Raw genomic sequence first — 14,668 nt, 5'->3', positions numbered from 1 at the left:
ATGTTTTAATTTAATTTGATATATTTTATTTTTATTTATTTAATTACTAGATTGGACTTTATATTTATGAATTTTAAGATTTTTTTTTGTTTTAACCTAATAAGAGGTTATAAATACCTCCTTAGCTATTGTAGTCATAATACAAAATCATTTAGAGGTTTAAAAACCCATTTTTTTAGTTTCGTGATAAAACCAATAATTGAGGTTGAGGAGTTCTTCTCTTATTGTATTGGGAAATTGGATAAAAAGTTGATGAGTCATTCGATTCAATTTTCAAACTATGGCGTTAACAAGTTAGGTTGAGGAGTATCTTTCTTGTTACATTAAAAAATTAAATAGAAAGTAGAGTGATTCTTTTTGTACTTAATTTTAATTTATTTTTTTGTTTTTATTTCAAATTCAATATATCTTTTTTATTCAGTTTGAATTTTTATCTTTTTATTTATCTTTTATTTTTTTATCACTATACGTTAAGTTGAAAGATTTTTTTTATTTGAATAGAGGGGGAAATTGGAAAAAATTAGATGGATGGCGGATTAGTACAACATTATTAGAATTGTAGACTGCTGCATGGTTGGATGCAACATATTAAAATTCATGAGGTTTGATTTCTAGTAAATTGCGACTATTTAAAACAAAAAAAAAGAACGTAACACATTCCATTTCACTACGCGTTGCTATAGATTCCAAACTAATAAGTAGCAAAAGAATAAGTGACATATCGTTCAGTTTGTGCCGCCGAACATATTGAACAATGAGTATTCAAACGTCAAAACTAACAAACAGAAACAGGTTTAAATTTCGGTATTATTCCTTGGAGTTCCCCATCCTAATTATTCATATTTAATAGACATATGGAGGAGCTAATTTTAGACAAAAATTATGACCTGAATACTAAATTAATTATTAAATTAATTATCAGATATTTGTATATATTTATATGTATTAATTTATATATTTTTTAACTAAATAATCAGTTATAAAAATAATGGATCTAGATTCTTTAAATTTTAAATTTAATTTTAAAGGGTAAAATATGATCTATCACTATTTATTTTATAAGTGGGATTAAGAGAATACATAAGAAAAAAATATTCAATAGTGAAAAATCTCACTTTATTCTCTAAAGTGAGTCTAAAATTTAGAGGATCCAAATTCAAAAATAATAATCCGATATATAGTAGAATAATCAAACTTATAATAGGCCAATAATTAAACTTGTTTAATTTAGAGCAGTATAATAAATAAAAATTATAAGATGGCAAATACTTATTTATAGCAATGACTAATTAATGGATTTATTTTATCGGGCCTGCTACATACAAGTTTACAAGCATCCAAGTTGGCCCAGCCCAAATCGAAGACACGCGCATAAAGAAACATAACATGGCGCGTCAAAATCACGCGCTCAACACTACAACCGTTACGTATGGCAGACTTTTCCACTTCTTCCACTTCTCAAAATGCTTTGGAAACAAGGAAACGCTCCCATTTTCGAGCAAAAATCAAAGTTCAAAATATACAAATCGTTGTTCGAAACCTCCATCAAAACAACATCAAACTCTCCGTGAAGAATCTGAAGAGAAAACAAAGCAACAACACTCAACGTAAGTTCATTAAGATTACTGTATATTTTACTTTTCTTCTACGTCGTTCTTCTAGGGTTTACTATTATTGTTGCTTCTTTGTTACACTGTTCTAAGTTCTACGTCGTTCTTCCAAGTTCTACGTTGTTCTTCTAAGTTCTACGTCGTTCTATGTTCTTGTAATAAGTTCTCCTGCTATTGTTGTTGATTTTTGGGGGTTTATTCCGTAGATTGGGGGTGAATACTACTTGAACTTGTAATGTGGCTTGATATTGAAGCATGTTTGACTGATATCTGACTGATATATATGGATGTATCTGAATAATATCAATGGGTGTATCTCACTGTTATCAATGGGTGTATCTGATTCTTACATATAGGTGTATCTTACTGTTATCAATGGGTGTATCTGACTCATATATGCATGTATCTTACTAATATCTCAATTAATTTGATATTGAAGCATGTTTGAGTGATACCTGACTGATATATATGGATTTATCTGAATCATATCTATGGGTGTATCTCACTGTTATCAATGAGTGTATCTGAATCATATCTATGGGTGTATCTTACTGTTATTAATGGGTGTATCTGACTCATATATATGGGTGTATATTACTGATGTCTTTGGGTGTATTTTTCGTTTCAGACAAAATGGCAGCAAGAAACCAAACAAAGGACCTTAAGTGTGCCACACATCTCCTGAGTGATAAGTTCAGAAACATGACTGAGGAGAAGAAGGCAATTGTCAGGGATCTCGGATTTGGAGGGTTGATGCACATCCCACCACTAAGGGTGGATCACCAACTCTTAAGGGAACTGGCAAACAACTTCAAACTTGGGGAGAACAAACTGAAGACAGGATATGGTTCTTTCCAAATAACACCAAAGACAATAGGTGATGCGCTTGGCATCAATGCAACAGGTAACTAGCTCAAAATTATAGGTGTATATTAAGTTCATGCTTGGGTGTATTTGAGGTTGATGCTTGGGTGTGTTTGAACCGATTTTGATACTTTGTTGTTTTCCTTTTTGTAGGAAATCTGTTTCCTGAGAAAGTTGAGTATAAGCAACTTTCTGACGATGACAAAATAATTTATAGAAGATTCCAGGGTAAGACCCTCAAAAGTCTTACCGATGAAATGATGGAAATCGGCGTTGGCAGCGAAGAGGAACGCCTGATGTTCAAGAGGATATTCATCCTCTACATACAGATGGCGTTCCTTTTGCCAACGACGATAAACAAAATATCACCCGTGTACCTGGCCCCAATTTTTAAGATGGACGGCATATCGAAGAGAAACTGGGGGGGACATGTTTTGACCTTCATAATCAAGGGCATCACAGACTACCAGGAGAAGAAGAAGAAGGCAATTGATGGCTGCCTCTTTGCCCTGATGATAATATACTTTCATCTTTCAGAAAACAAAGGCAAGAAGAGGGCTGAAAGACCACCAAAGCCTTGGATTGCGAACTGGACTAAGGAGCAGTTGGTGGAAAGAATGACTGCAGAAAGAGAGGAAATTTTGGTAAGTAAACATAATATGTTGGTTGTATTTTATTTACCTGAATGCTGCTAGCTAAAATATCTCATGTTTCAGGGGATTGTGAAGATGGCGGAGACAAGAGCAAGAGAAAAAATGAAAAAAAAAGAAAAAAAGAAAAAAAACAAGAAATCAAAAAAACAAAAAAAGGAAGGCGAGTCCAACATCGTCTTCGGAGACAGAAACAGCTACTGACAGTGACACTTCTACCTCTGAGTCTGAGACTCAACAAGACTCAGAGGATTCAGCAAGAAAACACCCCAGTAAAAAGGAGAAAAAGTAAGTACCATACTTGGGTGTAATTTCTTTTTCGAGTTGGGTGTATTTTGTTGATCACGTTGGGTGTATTTTTAGTATGTTCTAAATAATCATTGTTTGTCTTCCAGAATGGACTCCAGAAAAAGAAAGCAGAGGCAAGAGGAGTCAGATTCTGATTCAGAATCTGAATCTGAACCAAGTGATGAGTAATGTCCTGAAATTATTACTCCTTTCTTTTGGCTTCATTATAAAGATTTCGTGTATTAACTGAAGTGTCTATTATTAACTTATAGGAGCGAAGAATCATCACCTGCAGAGAAGGAGAAGAAAAAGAAAAAAACAAAAACAACACCAAAAAAGTAAGCACTTCTTTGCATAATATTTTGTGATAAATTTAATTTTTTATTTCTGATTGGTACTCTTTTTTTTTCACCCAGAACACAACCAAAAAAGAAAAAAGTTGTCGTGGAGGATTCACCTCCTAAAGAAGACCAATACTTTGACGGGTACAGTACCTCGTAAGCTATATTACCGTCTATCATCGTAATTATTTTTGTTAACATCTTCTTTTATGAATGTAGTGAGACATATGAAATATCAAGTGACGAACTGGATGAATGGCTAAGGGAAAACGTTGATAAATCTGCTGCAGAAGGGTATGTCTTGCTGGGGTGTCTATTTCAGATTTTGGTGTGTGTTGTTTGCTAATAATTGTTTCTTGTTTCGCAGTGAGAACCAACCTGACCTGCGATCGACAGAAGGTCGCTATGTGTCGTCTGAAACGTAAGAAGCTTTATTATTTAATAAAATCTTGTTATCATGATTTGGGTGTATTTTGTGGAACCATTTGGGTGTATTTTGTGGATCAAGTTGGGTGTATGTTGTTTAATAAGTTGGGATATTAAGTTTGTTGTGTTGGGTGTATATTGTCCATTCGGTTGGTTGTATCTTGTGCATTCATTTGGGTGTATTTTATACCTGTATCTTATTTTGTCTGAATAACATCAAATCTGTTTTAGAATACCGGCTGTGAACTTGGGAAGTGATGCTCCTTCCTCTCAAGGACGCACAGAACAGAGTAGTGTAAACCAGCCGTCACAGAGCATGTAATTTCTCTTTCAAATAACCGTTACTTTTGTTCTTCTATTACCCTTCTACTTCTAATTCTGTATATATTTTTTTTTAGAAAAAAAAGCCCTTTATTATTTTATTCAAGAAAAAAAAGGCAGGAAAAAAAAGCAAAAACTGCAAGTATGTAAGTTCTCAAAAAAATAAAGCCTGTCTTTTTTTTGAATTGTTCGGGTGTATTTCTTGAATTTCTTTGGGTGTATTTTAGGTTGAGTCCATCTGATTCGAATATGATGGTTGTGAGGGAACAGACACCGTCGGAAGCGCTTGCAATGTGAGTTTTCCAATAATATTTCAACCTTATAACCTTATTATTTTCAAAGGCGTTGTTAACCTTTCATTTTTCTTCTTGTTTAGAGTCCCGATTCAGGTTTTTGTGCCGGCATCCGAAACAACCACTGAGACAGATTTTGAACCAACCCCTATGCTACAGATTGAAGGGACTACAGAAACGTAAGAAATAGTATTGAGTGTATATTTGTTTAGAGTTTGGGTGTATATTAGCTAACAGTTTGGGTGTATATTGTTCCTGATTAGTTTTTTTTACGCCGTGATTAATTTTTTGTAACTGTGCAGCACTCCTGAAACCCCCAAACAACTTCAAGAGACCACACCCACGGTTCCCCCAGCTCCAACTAAAATGTAAGTTCATCAGACTAAAATCAATTTTTGCTTATCATCCGTATATTCTTATTCTTATTCTTATTCTTATACATGATGACGCAGTCATCCAGACGCAGAAGACGCTGCTGCCCTGTTGATGATGGCACGGACAGCATCCTATGTTCCTAAAACAGATCCAGGGGTGCCATCATTCAGCCTTGGATTGACTGATTCAAGCCAGGAGGGGGCGTCAACGCAGGAGACAGAAAGGGAAAAATCTCCAGAAGCTGCGAATTTGATAGAACAATTGGATAGTTTGGTCCAAAGAATAGCAAGCAGCGCGGCGAAGGGAAAAAACACAAGTCCACAAATTCAGAGGGAGACTGGGGGAGAAAGTTCTGCAAAGTTTGAAACTCCTAGGGAAATGAATCAAATTCCAGATGATATGAAACAAAAGTGCTACATCTGGGGGACGAGACTGAAGGAAGATGCAGATGGCAATACTAACGAGTATGAGGAAATGTGCACTCTGATTGGCCAAGGAGAATACATTTTGATGAGAATGCACCTTGCCTCCCTCCAGGGAAAAAGTGATATAGAATCTCAGGTAATATTAGAATAACATTAATCTTTTTACACCAAAGTCAATTACATTGCTTATTAATGTAAAATTGATTTTGGCATATATTTCTAGATTGTATCTGCCATCTGCCTCATCCTCAACAACAAAAATAAAAAGAGGTTTAAAGAACAAATATACTGTCTCCCCCCCCCCCCCAATATTGTGGTAAGTGTTACTTCTCCGAACTTTGGGTGTATTTTTTGTATTGATTTGGGTGTATTTTTTATGTTCCATTGGGTGTAAGTTTAGTATTTCATTTCTTGTTTCGCAATTCTTGCAGTGCATGGCACTTTCGGATCACCCAAACGGGGAATTCGTATCACTGAAAACGAAAAAGGAATTCAGGGTGGAAGCCTACCCGAGTTTCATTCCCTTCATAGATAGAAAAAAATTGACTTCGCACCCATATGTAAGTTTTCGTTTGCTAAATTTGTTAGTACGCTTATTTACTTATTTGCAAAATAAAATAACACACTATTCACGTGTGGCAATCCTTCAGATTTTTGCCCCTGTCTGCTACTCGGGGCATTGATGGTTATGGCTGATAAATACAAGAAAGCAGAAATGTCAAATACTTGACCCGCTACACAAAAAAGCTCCCACCGATGAGAGAAAGGCCATTAATAAATTCACTGTAAGTTGCCTCTGTCTTCTTTACTTTAATAGATAGGTCTATTTCTTTAGTTCTGATGGGTGTATATTGTCCATTCAGTTAGGTGTATCTTGTCCATTCATTCGGGTGTATTACTGATTTGTTTTCGTATTTAAGGGATACGTATTTTCAAGATTGATAACATATACCGGCGGGGAACCTCTGCAGAAAGGGGAGAGGGAGAAGGAAATTAAATCACCATATGTTAAAATATCAGGCCAAAAAATAAGGTATAAATTTGTGACTCTGAACATTAAACTTTTGTAAATGAGATTTGAAATTTATTTTCTTCGTTTTCAGCTATGACTGCGCTGTGTACGTTATGAAGTGGATGGAGTTAATTGAGCCGGAAAACATCAAAAAGGGGAAGTATCAATGGGATAATTGGCCACAGGTAACTGTCTTTAGAACCATATAACTCTGTATTACTTTACTGAATTAATATTGCTGTTTAAACAGAATATACTTTTTAATTGTAGGAGGAGGTGGACCACTATAGAGTGGAGTACGCTTCCCGGATACTATTCAGTGAGATGAATACACAGAGAGATCGGGCAATTAGAGAGAGTAGTGCTATAAGGCTGTCGAAGCCATCCTCTGTATTATTAAGTCCGTTTTGTTAGATTAATTCTGCTGATATAGAAACTGGGTAATCCAACTGCTTGGTAGTTTGTAAATTGAACAAATGATGTAAATATTTGCCATTTATCAACAACTTCTATTCCATGTATATTTTTTCCCATAGTTAAACTATCTGTGCTGGTAAACTGTCTGTGATGTATTCAAAAGCTGTATTACAGGTGGTAAAATATGAAGGAAAAAATCAAGGCATATATAAACGCAAATTATAAACTGTTACACCCAACGCAAGTCTAATAATACACCCAAGATTGCATAAAATATACACCCAAACTGTCTGTGCTGTATTCAAAATGTATGAATTACATGTACTAAAATATGAAGAAAAACATCAAATCAAATATAAACCCATAACCTGAGAATTTTTACAGCTTTTGTTCTATATGTATCTATATATGTGTCTATATGTAAATTGTGAATTAACGAAAATACACCCAAAATAACGGTGCTTTTACACCCATATTCTGTAAAACTATACACCCAACGAGTTATCCCCTGCTGCTGGTACCCTGAACTGATAACTCATAACGTGTCCTTGATATTGGCTGCAATTTGAATGCGCCGCTGATGCAGCATCAAACAGGTTTATCTGAAATATAACACACACACATTACCTAAACTATTAACGAGAAAAATAAACTCAATCGCCACAAATTTAAAGAACAGTACTTTTACCTCGCTTAAAACTTTCGTCTTCTTCTTCTTTGTGGCATTTGCGATCTGTTTCTCCAGCTTTGAACCTAGCCTGTTTTTTGGACGTCCTCTTGTTCGAATCCTTGGCGGGCTTTGAAGCTCGTTAACGGATTCCAAGTTGGCGTCTTCGTGGGATAAAGAAGATGTCCCCTTCCTTTTGGCTTTTAATGATTCCATCTCGGCCATGACGTTATCGTACGCACGGTGCAGAATTCCAGTCAGCTCCTCCGATTGGAGGCAAATTCGCAGATATTTTGCGAACGAAAAACCAATTGGTCGAACCTCTTGCTTCTTGGCTCCATTAGTGGCTCGTCATGGCTGCTCTTGATGTGTGTGTGTCGCCTCTTTACCTTCTTGCTCCATCGTTCCAGTATGTATCTCGGTGACACTTGGCTTGCTTGTTCGAAGCTTAACACGCTTAGTGCGTGACGGCACAGTATCCCTCTCGACTCGAATAATAAGCATTGGCATTTTACCTCGGCTGCCACTGAGTCGTAAGTAACCACGAACTTGTTGAATATTGAGCTGGAAACTTGTTCTCCGACGTCGTATACTGAATAGCCTAGAGCGGAATTCTTTAATCTGGTGATGCAATTCGCCTTTCCTCTGAATTGCGCTTGGACTTCCCTAAACTTTGCGTGAGTGTACGCATCTTGAAACTGAGCTTCAATGCAGGATTTGGTTGCACACGGTATGAGCGTATGAAAATCTGCAGCATCTGATTCTCTCTCTGCTTGCTCCCTGCTTCCGAGGCAATTATCGTATTGTTTGACGAACTGAATAAGCAAGCTGTTCCGGGTGATATACTTGTTAAAAAATGAATGCATGCTCTCGCTCCTTTGTGTGCTTCTCATCCCTGCCCAGAAGTGGTGATCCAGATAGATAGGAACCCATATGTGATGGTCTTCGTACAGATCTGCATAATACACCCAAACACAGGCTGTAAATACACCCGAGGGGACATACAATTTACACCTCTGCTGCAGATTTTAAAAAGACATTACCTGAAAGCCACTTGTTGTCCTCAAGACCAAAATTCAGCAGAAAATCGTTCCAATTCCTATCGAATGAGTCTTTGCTATGATAGTTCCAAACAACTTGGCTCATTTCTTGTTCGATATCGGCATGTCCCTTGTACCCGTTTAATTTGCTTGGAATCTTCTTCATGATGTGCCAAATACACCAGCGGTGAACTGTTGTTGGCATACAGGCCTCTAAAGCCCTTTTCATGGATGCGCACTGATCGGTGAGAAACCCTTTCGGAGCGTTTCCTCCCATGCAACGAAGCCAGCTTTGAAATAACCATTTGAATGATTCAATTTCTTCGTTCTTCATCAAAGAGTATCCGAGAAGTGTTGACTGACCGTGGTGATTCACCCCGACAAAAGAACCACAAACCAAATTATACCTGAAACAAATTACCATGGTCCAGAATGCAAAATCATTAGTTAGCATATACCCAATGAAACAGCCAATATACACCTCTTGATGAGTTTGGAAAACTCTAAACTAAATTGATGATGATCAAACATTATTAACAGCAAAATTATTAAGCTAATTTTGGTTAATGTGTTAATTAAAATAATTTTGTTGTGCAGGATTAATATTGGGCCGAAAACAAAGTTATTAGCCCAATTTACACTCAGCCTTGGTTTTAATAACAAAAAAATGAATGTGGCTGATTTAATGTTACTTGGGCCAAATAATTTTGATTGCTCCAAGCCCAAGTGTGTTACTTGCTTTCCATTTGTTTCATGCATGCTCCATGTTTTATCAGGAAAGCAAATGTTATTAATGGGCCAAGATCAAATATTGTTGCAATCAAGCCCATATGTTATAAGAATTCCTCATGCATGATCCGAAACCAAAGAAGGAAGAAAGCAAAATTGCTTTCAACGGATCCAAAGATTCAAACATTAGATGGATTCCAAAATTCATTTAATTGCAATGTATTGCATGGGAACTATGAGAGAGAACATGAGTGACTTTGATTTGATGGACATTATTGAAGCTACACGTTACTCAGTAAAGGGAAGTAAACATTTACTTTGCTTTATCAAACCACTTTAGTTAATATCCATATTCTCTTTCTTCTCTCTCACAACTCTTTCTCTCTTCGGTCATTACTCAGGAAATATTGGCAGCCATGGAAGCAAAAGTAAGCTACCGAGATGAAGAGAAAGCAAGCCTAAAGACCATCACAATGATGGCAAGAAAACATACTAAAATAAAAATGAGCTGTGGCTAAGATATTCACCAAATGTGGTTAGATTTGGTGAGGTTATCTTGAGTCTTTCATGCTCAAAATGGAAGAAGAAGATTCGGCCAGCTGGAGGAGATTCTTGAAGCATGGCTTGTCTTCGATTCTGCTCAACCACCACAGGAAGTAGCTAGAGTGGCGAAGTGATGGTTGAAGGCAGAGATTGAAGCAGATGAAGTCATCATCATCATGAAGCATCAAGGGCCAGAATTTCATCTTGGAGAGCAAGCCAAGGATGGAGAGCTCGGATTGATGAAGGGTGATGATCAAGAAAGGACTAGAGGTAATTGCATGTTGGTTATTGCATGGTTATCTCTTCTCTCTCTATGTGGCCGAACCAGTTTTGTTGAAGGAGAAAGAAGTTGGTTCGGTTTTGGCTTCAATAAGTGGAGGCTCCCCTCTTCTATATTAAGGGTGGACAGCCATTGTTTGAAGCAAGGAGAAAATTTGAGAGTGCAAGGCACAGAGTTCTCAGAGCTACCTGAGCTAACAGTTTTCTCTTCTCCTTCAATGTATTCAGTTTTGTATTTTTCTGTTTAATTTTGTCATGTCTTGAGTCTCATGGTAAAAGGCAAACAGTGAGGTTTGTAATGAAAAAGCCATAGAGCGGAAAAAGGCAGAGAGTGCAAAATTAAAAGAAAAAGCCATAGATGTCTTAGAGTTCCTTTGTTCATCTATGTTGTGTTTCATGATTCTGTGGGAATCCCCTTGTAAGTTGGGTTAGCACTTTACAAGTTGTAATCTGTTTGATTATAGTGAAATTCCATCATTATTGTGATGGAGACTGGATGTAGGCTGCACTGCACTTAGCAGCCGAACCAGGATATATCTTGGTGTAATTTTCTTCCTCTCCTACTTCATTTCTGTTTTCTACTGCACAAGAGCAAAAACCAAAAATGTCTCGTGCTAAGTGACGAGACAAAATGAAAATGTCTCGTGGCTAGGGACGAGCTAAAAACATAAAAGTCTCCTCCGAATCCAGCAAGTGTTAGGAAGCAAAAAAGGGGCTAAGATTCAACCCCCCTTCTCTTAGCCACTGAAACCATCAATTGGTATCAGAGCTTGGTCTCAAAGAGATCAAGCTTTGCAGCTTGGAGTAAAGATCCTCATGGCAGAAAACAGTGGCGCAAATGTGGTGTCTTATAATCTAACTGAAGGACAATCAAGCAACAGACCCCCTCTTTTCAATGGGAAAAATTATACCTATTGGAAGGAGAGGATGAAAATATTCATACAAGCAGTGGACTACAGACTTTGGAAGATTATACTCGAAGGGCCTAAATATCCAACTACCACAAGTGCAGAAGGAGTTGTTTCTCTCAAACCAGAAGCAAGATGGACCGAGGAAGATAGGAAGAAGGTGGAGTTAAATGCCAAGGCAATAAATCTATTCAATTGTGCTATCAGCTTTGAGGAGTACCGACGGGTATCAAGATGCACAACGGCAAAGGAAATCTGGGACAAATTGCAAATCACCCATGAAGGAACCACCATTGTCAAGAAGACTCGGGCAGATATGCTAAACAGAGAATACGAAACGTTTGCAATGAAGGAAGGAGAGTCCATTGATGAACTCTTTGAACGTTTCAATGCTATCATTGTTGGCTTAGATGCTCTGGGAATTACACATTCTGATTCTGTGCTAGTGAGAAGAGTGTTGAGATATCTCACAAAAGAGTGGGAGACTAAAGCTTTAATTATTTCTGAAAGTAGTAGCCTAGACTCCATAACACTTGATGATTTGAGAGGAAATCTTCTTGCTTTTGAAAATACCTATTTGAAAAAAGATACAAAAAAGAAAGGAATTGCATTTTCTTCTGTGACTAACCCCCTGGATGATGAATCCAGTGATAACTCTTCTGAAAATGAGTTTGTTTTATTTGCAAAAAATTTCAGGAAAATGGCTAAGCTCAGAGGCAAAGGCAGCAGCACAAGGAAAGTGAAGAAAGACCTCAGCAAGGTAACTTGCTACAATTGCAAGGAAATGGGGCATTTCAAATCTGATTGTCCCAAGCTGAAGAAGGAGGAAAAGCCAAAAAGAGGAAAGAAGAAAGGACTGATAGCCACATGGGAAGACTTGGAGAATGATTCTGATGATGATGATGAAGAAACCGAGACCAAGTCACAAACATGTCTCATGGCAGACCACATAGATCAGGTAGTTTTTCATAACCCTAACACTGAAGATCTCCATCTTATGATAGACCACCTTTCTGAAAAAATAAGATGTTTTCTGCTGGAAAATCAAGAACTTGAACAGCAAATTACCATTCTTAAGGCCGAAAACAGTTTTCTAAATGAAAAAGTGAGAGAGGCCGAAACTGCTTGTGATCTTGTTGAAGAAAATAAGCAGTTAAGAGCCCAAGTTAGGAGCTGTGAAAGTAACCATTGTGTTCTTGCATATGTGGACTGTTTTAAACAAAATGAAGAGTTGCTTAAAAAGGTTAAAAGACTTGGCCAAATTTACACAAAGTTCTGAAAGTTTAAATCACATCTTGGCTAGTCAAAAACCTCTTTATGATAAGGCTGGGTTGGGGTTTCATAAATCTAAAATTTCACATTTTGAAAATATTGCTTCATCTTCTAATGACACAAGATTTCAAGATCCCACCTACTTTAACAAAAAGGCAACTCCAAGGTTTTGTAGACTATGCAAACGGAATGGACACTTTCCCATTCAATGCTTTTTCGGTGAAAGAATGGTTGGTGACAAAGTTTATAAAATTGTTTTTGATTACAATGGCTTAGGACATAGAAGATGGTTTAACGTAAAAGGATCCAAAAAGATTTGGATACCTAAGGTTACTTAAGCATTGTTTCGTAGGTGTGCCTAGCATCCAAAAGGAAGGAAAATGTGTGGTATATGGATAGCGGATGCTCTAGGCATATGACCGGAAAGGCAACCTTCTTCATAAAGCTTGATGACTATGATGGAGGACTTGTCACTTTCGGTGATGATGCAAAAGGAAAAATTGTGGCTGATGGGAAAGTTGGTAAAAACTTTTCTTCTTGTATAAATGATGTTCTCCTTGTACATGGCTTGAAACATAATTTGCTTAGTGTTAGTCAACTTTGTGATTTGGGTTTTGAAGTTATTTTTAAGAAATATGTTTGTTTAGTTGTGTGTGAAAAAACTGGGAATGTTCTTCTTGAAGCTAAAAGATGCAACAATGTGTATGGATTAACTCTTGAGGATTTAAAGGAACAAAATGTAACATGCTTCACATCTTTTGAATCTGAAAAATGGCTTTGGCATAGAAAGTTGGGACATGCTAGCATGTATCAAATTTCTAAGCTAGTTAAAAGAAATTTGGTTAGAGGGATCCCAAACATCAAGTTTGATAAGGATCTTACTTGTGACGCTTGTCAATTAGGCAAACAAGTAAAATCCTCTTTTAAATCAAAAGATGGAATCTCAACCAAACGGCCATTGGAAATGTTACATATTGATCTTTTTGGTCCTACTAGAACTCAAAGTTTAGGAGGTAAACATTATGGTCTTGTGGTGGTAGATGATTACTCTAGATTTGGTTGGGTACTTTTCCTTGCTCATAAGAATGATGCCTTTCATGCTTTTTCCACCCTTTGTAAGAAAATTCAAAATGAAAAGGATTTGAAAATTGCCCATTTAAGAAGTGATCATGGAAGAGAATTTGAAAATCAAGATTTTGAAAAATTCTGTGATGACTTAGGGATCTCTCATAATTTTTCATGCCCTAGAACCCCCCAACAAAATGGGGTGGTTGAAAGAAGGAATAGAAGCCTTCAAGAAATGACTAGGGCTATGTTATGTGAGAGTGAAATTCCTAAATTCTTATGGGCTGAAGCTGTGAACACAGCATGTTATATTTTGAATAGAACAATCATTAGAAAAGGGTTAAAGAAAACACCTTATGAGCTATGGAAAGGAACCCCTCCAAATCTTAAGTATTTTCATGTTTTTGGATGCAAATGTTTTGTGCTTAATAATAAAGAAAACCTTGGAAAGTTTGATCCAAAATCCTATGAAGGAATGTTTGTTGGATATTCCACCACAAGCAAGGCCTATAGAGTTTATCTCAAGGAGCATAGGACAATAGAGGAATCCATACATGTTACTTTTTGTGATTCTAACTTAATTCCCAGTATTGTGAAGGATATTGATTCAGATTGTGAAGAGGCTGGAACAAGTAAAGAAAATCCCAAATCTGTTCAAATTGAAGAATCTGTCAGCCCGGTTTTGTCTCGTCAGATTGGAGGAGACATTTCCATTTTGTCTCCTGAACAGGCACGAGCAACTGAAACAGTAAGACCACCAGAAGTTCATCAAAGCTCTACACCTGTCCGAAAGCCTAGAGAATGGAAGTCTATGAGAGGTTACCCTCATGATTTCATCATTGGTGATCCTTCTCATGGCGTAACTACAAGATCCTCCACCAAAAGGCAAACCGAACCTAGCAATCTTGCTCTCTTGTCACAAATAGAGCCCAACAATGTCAAACAAGCTCTTGAGGATCCATCATGGGTTAAAGCAATGCAAGAAGAGCTTGCTCAATTTGACAAGAATGAGGTTTGGACACTAGTACCTCATCCGGATGGTAAGAAAGTTACCGGTACTAAGTGGGTGTTTAAAAATAAACTTGGTGAGGATGGACAAGTTGTTCGTAACAAGGCTAGATTAGTGGCCCAAGGTTACGATCA

At 37.0% G+C, this 14,668-nt stretch overlaps 2 protein-coding genes across 2 annotated transcripts; both read left to right on the top strand.

Annotated features, from left to right (window-relative positions):
• Positions 1–1,429: 1,429 nt before the first annotated feature.
• On the top strand, positions 1,430–3,328 carry LOC110271919 (uncharacterized). The gene is made up of 4 exons (XM_088496048.1): positions 1,430–1,607; positions 2,233–2,514; positions 2,628–3,118; positions 3,191–3,328. The coding sequence occupies exons 1-4, from the start codon at positions 1,430–1,432 to the stop codon at positions 3,326–3,328; spliced, it is 1,089 nt and encodes a 362-aa protein (XP_088352174.1).
• Positions 3,329–3,520: 192 nt separating this feature from the next.
• LOC148547217 (uncharacterized) lies at positions 3,521–4,797 on the top strand. Its single transcript, XM_088495338.1, has 7 exons — positions 3,521–3,597; positions 3,685–3,750; positions 3,829–3,897; positions 3,973–4,047; positions 4,121–4,174; positions 4,411–4,497; positions 4,728–4,797. Exons 1-7 carry the CDS (start codon positions 3,521–3,523, stop codon positions 4,795–4,797), a joined length of 498 nt encoding a protein of 165 aa, XP_088351464.1.
• Positions 4,798–14,668: the final 9,871 nt, after the last annotated feature.

The sequence above is a fragment of the Arachis ipaensis genome, chromosome B8 (genome assembly GCF_059453495.1).
Source record: "Arachis ipaensis isolate K30076 ecotype BB chromosome B8, ASM5945349v1, whole genome shotgun sequence".
Classification (NCBI taxonomy): Eukaryota; Viridiplantae; Streptophyta; class Magnoliopsida; order Fabales; family Fabaceae; genus Arachis; species Arachis ipaensis.
Note: the sequence above shows the minus strand (reverse complement) of the source record. Positions and strands in the feature narration are given on the sequence as shown.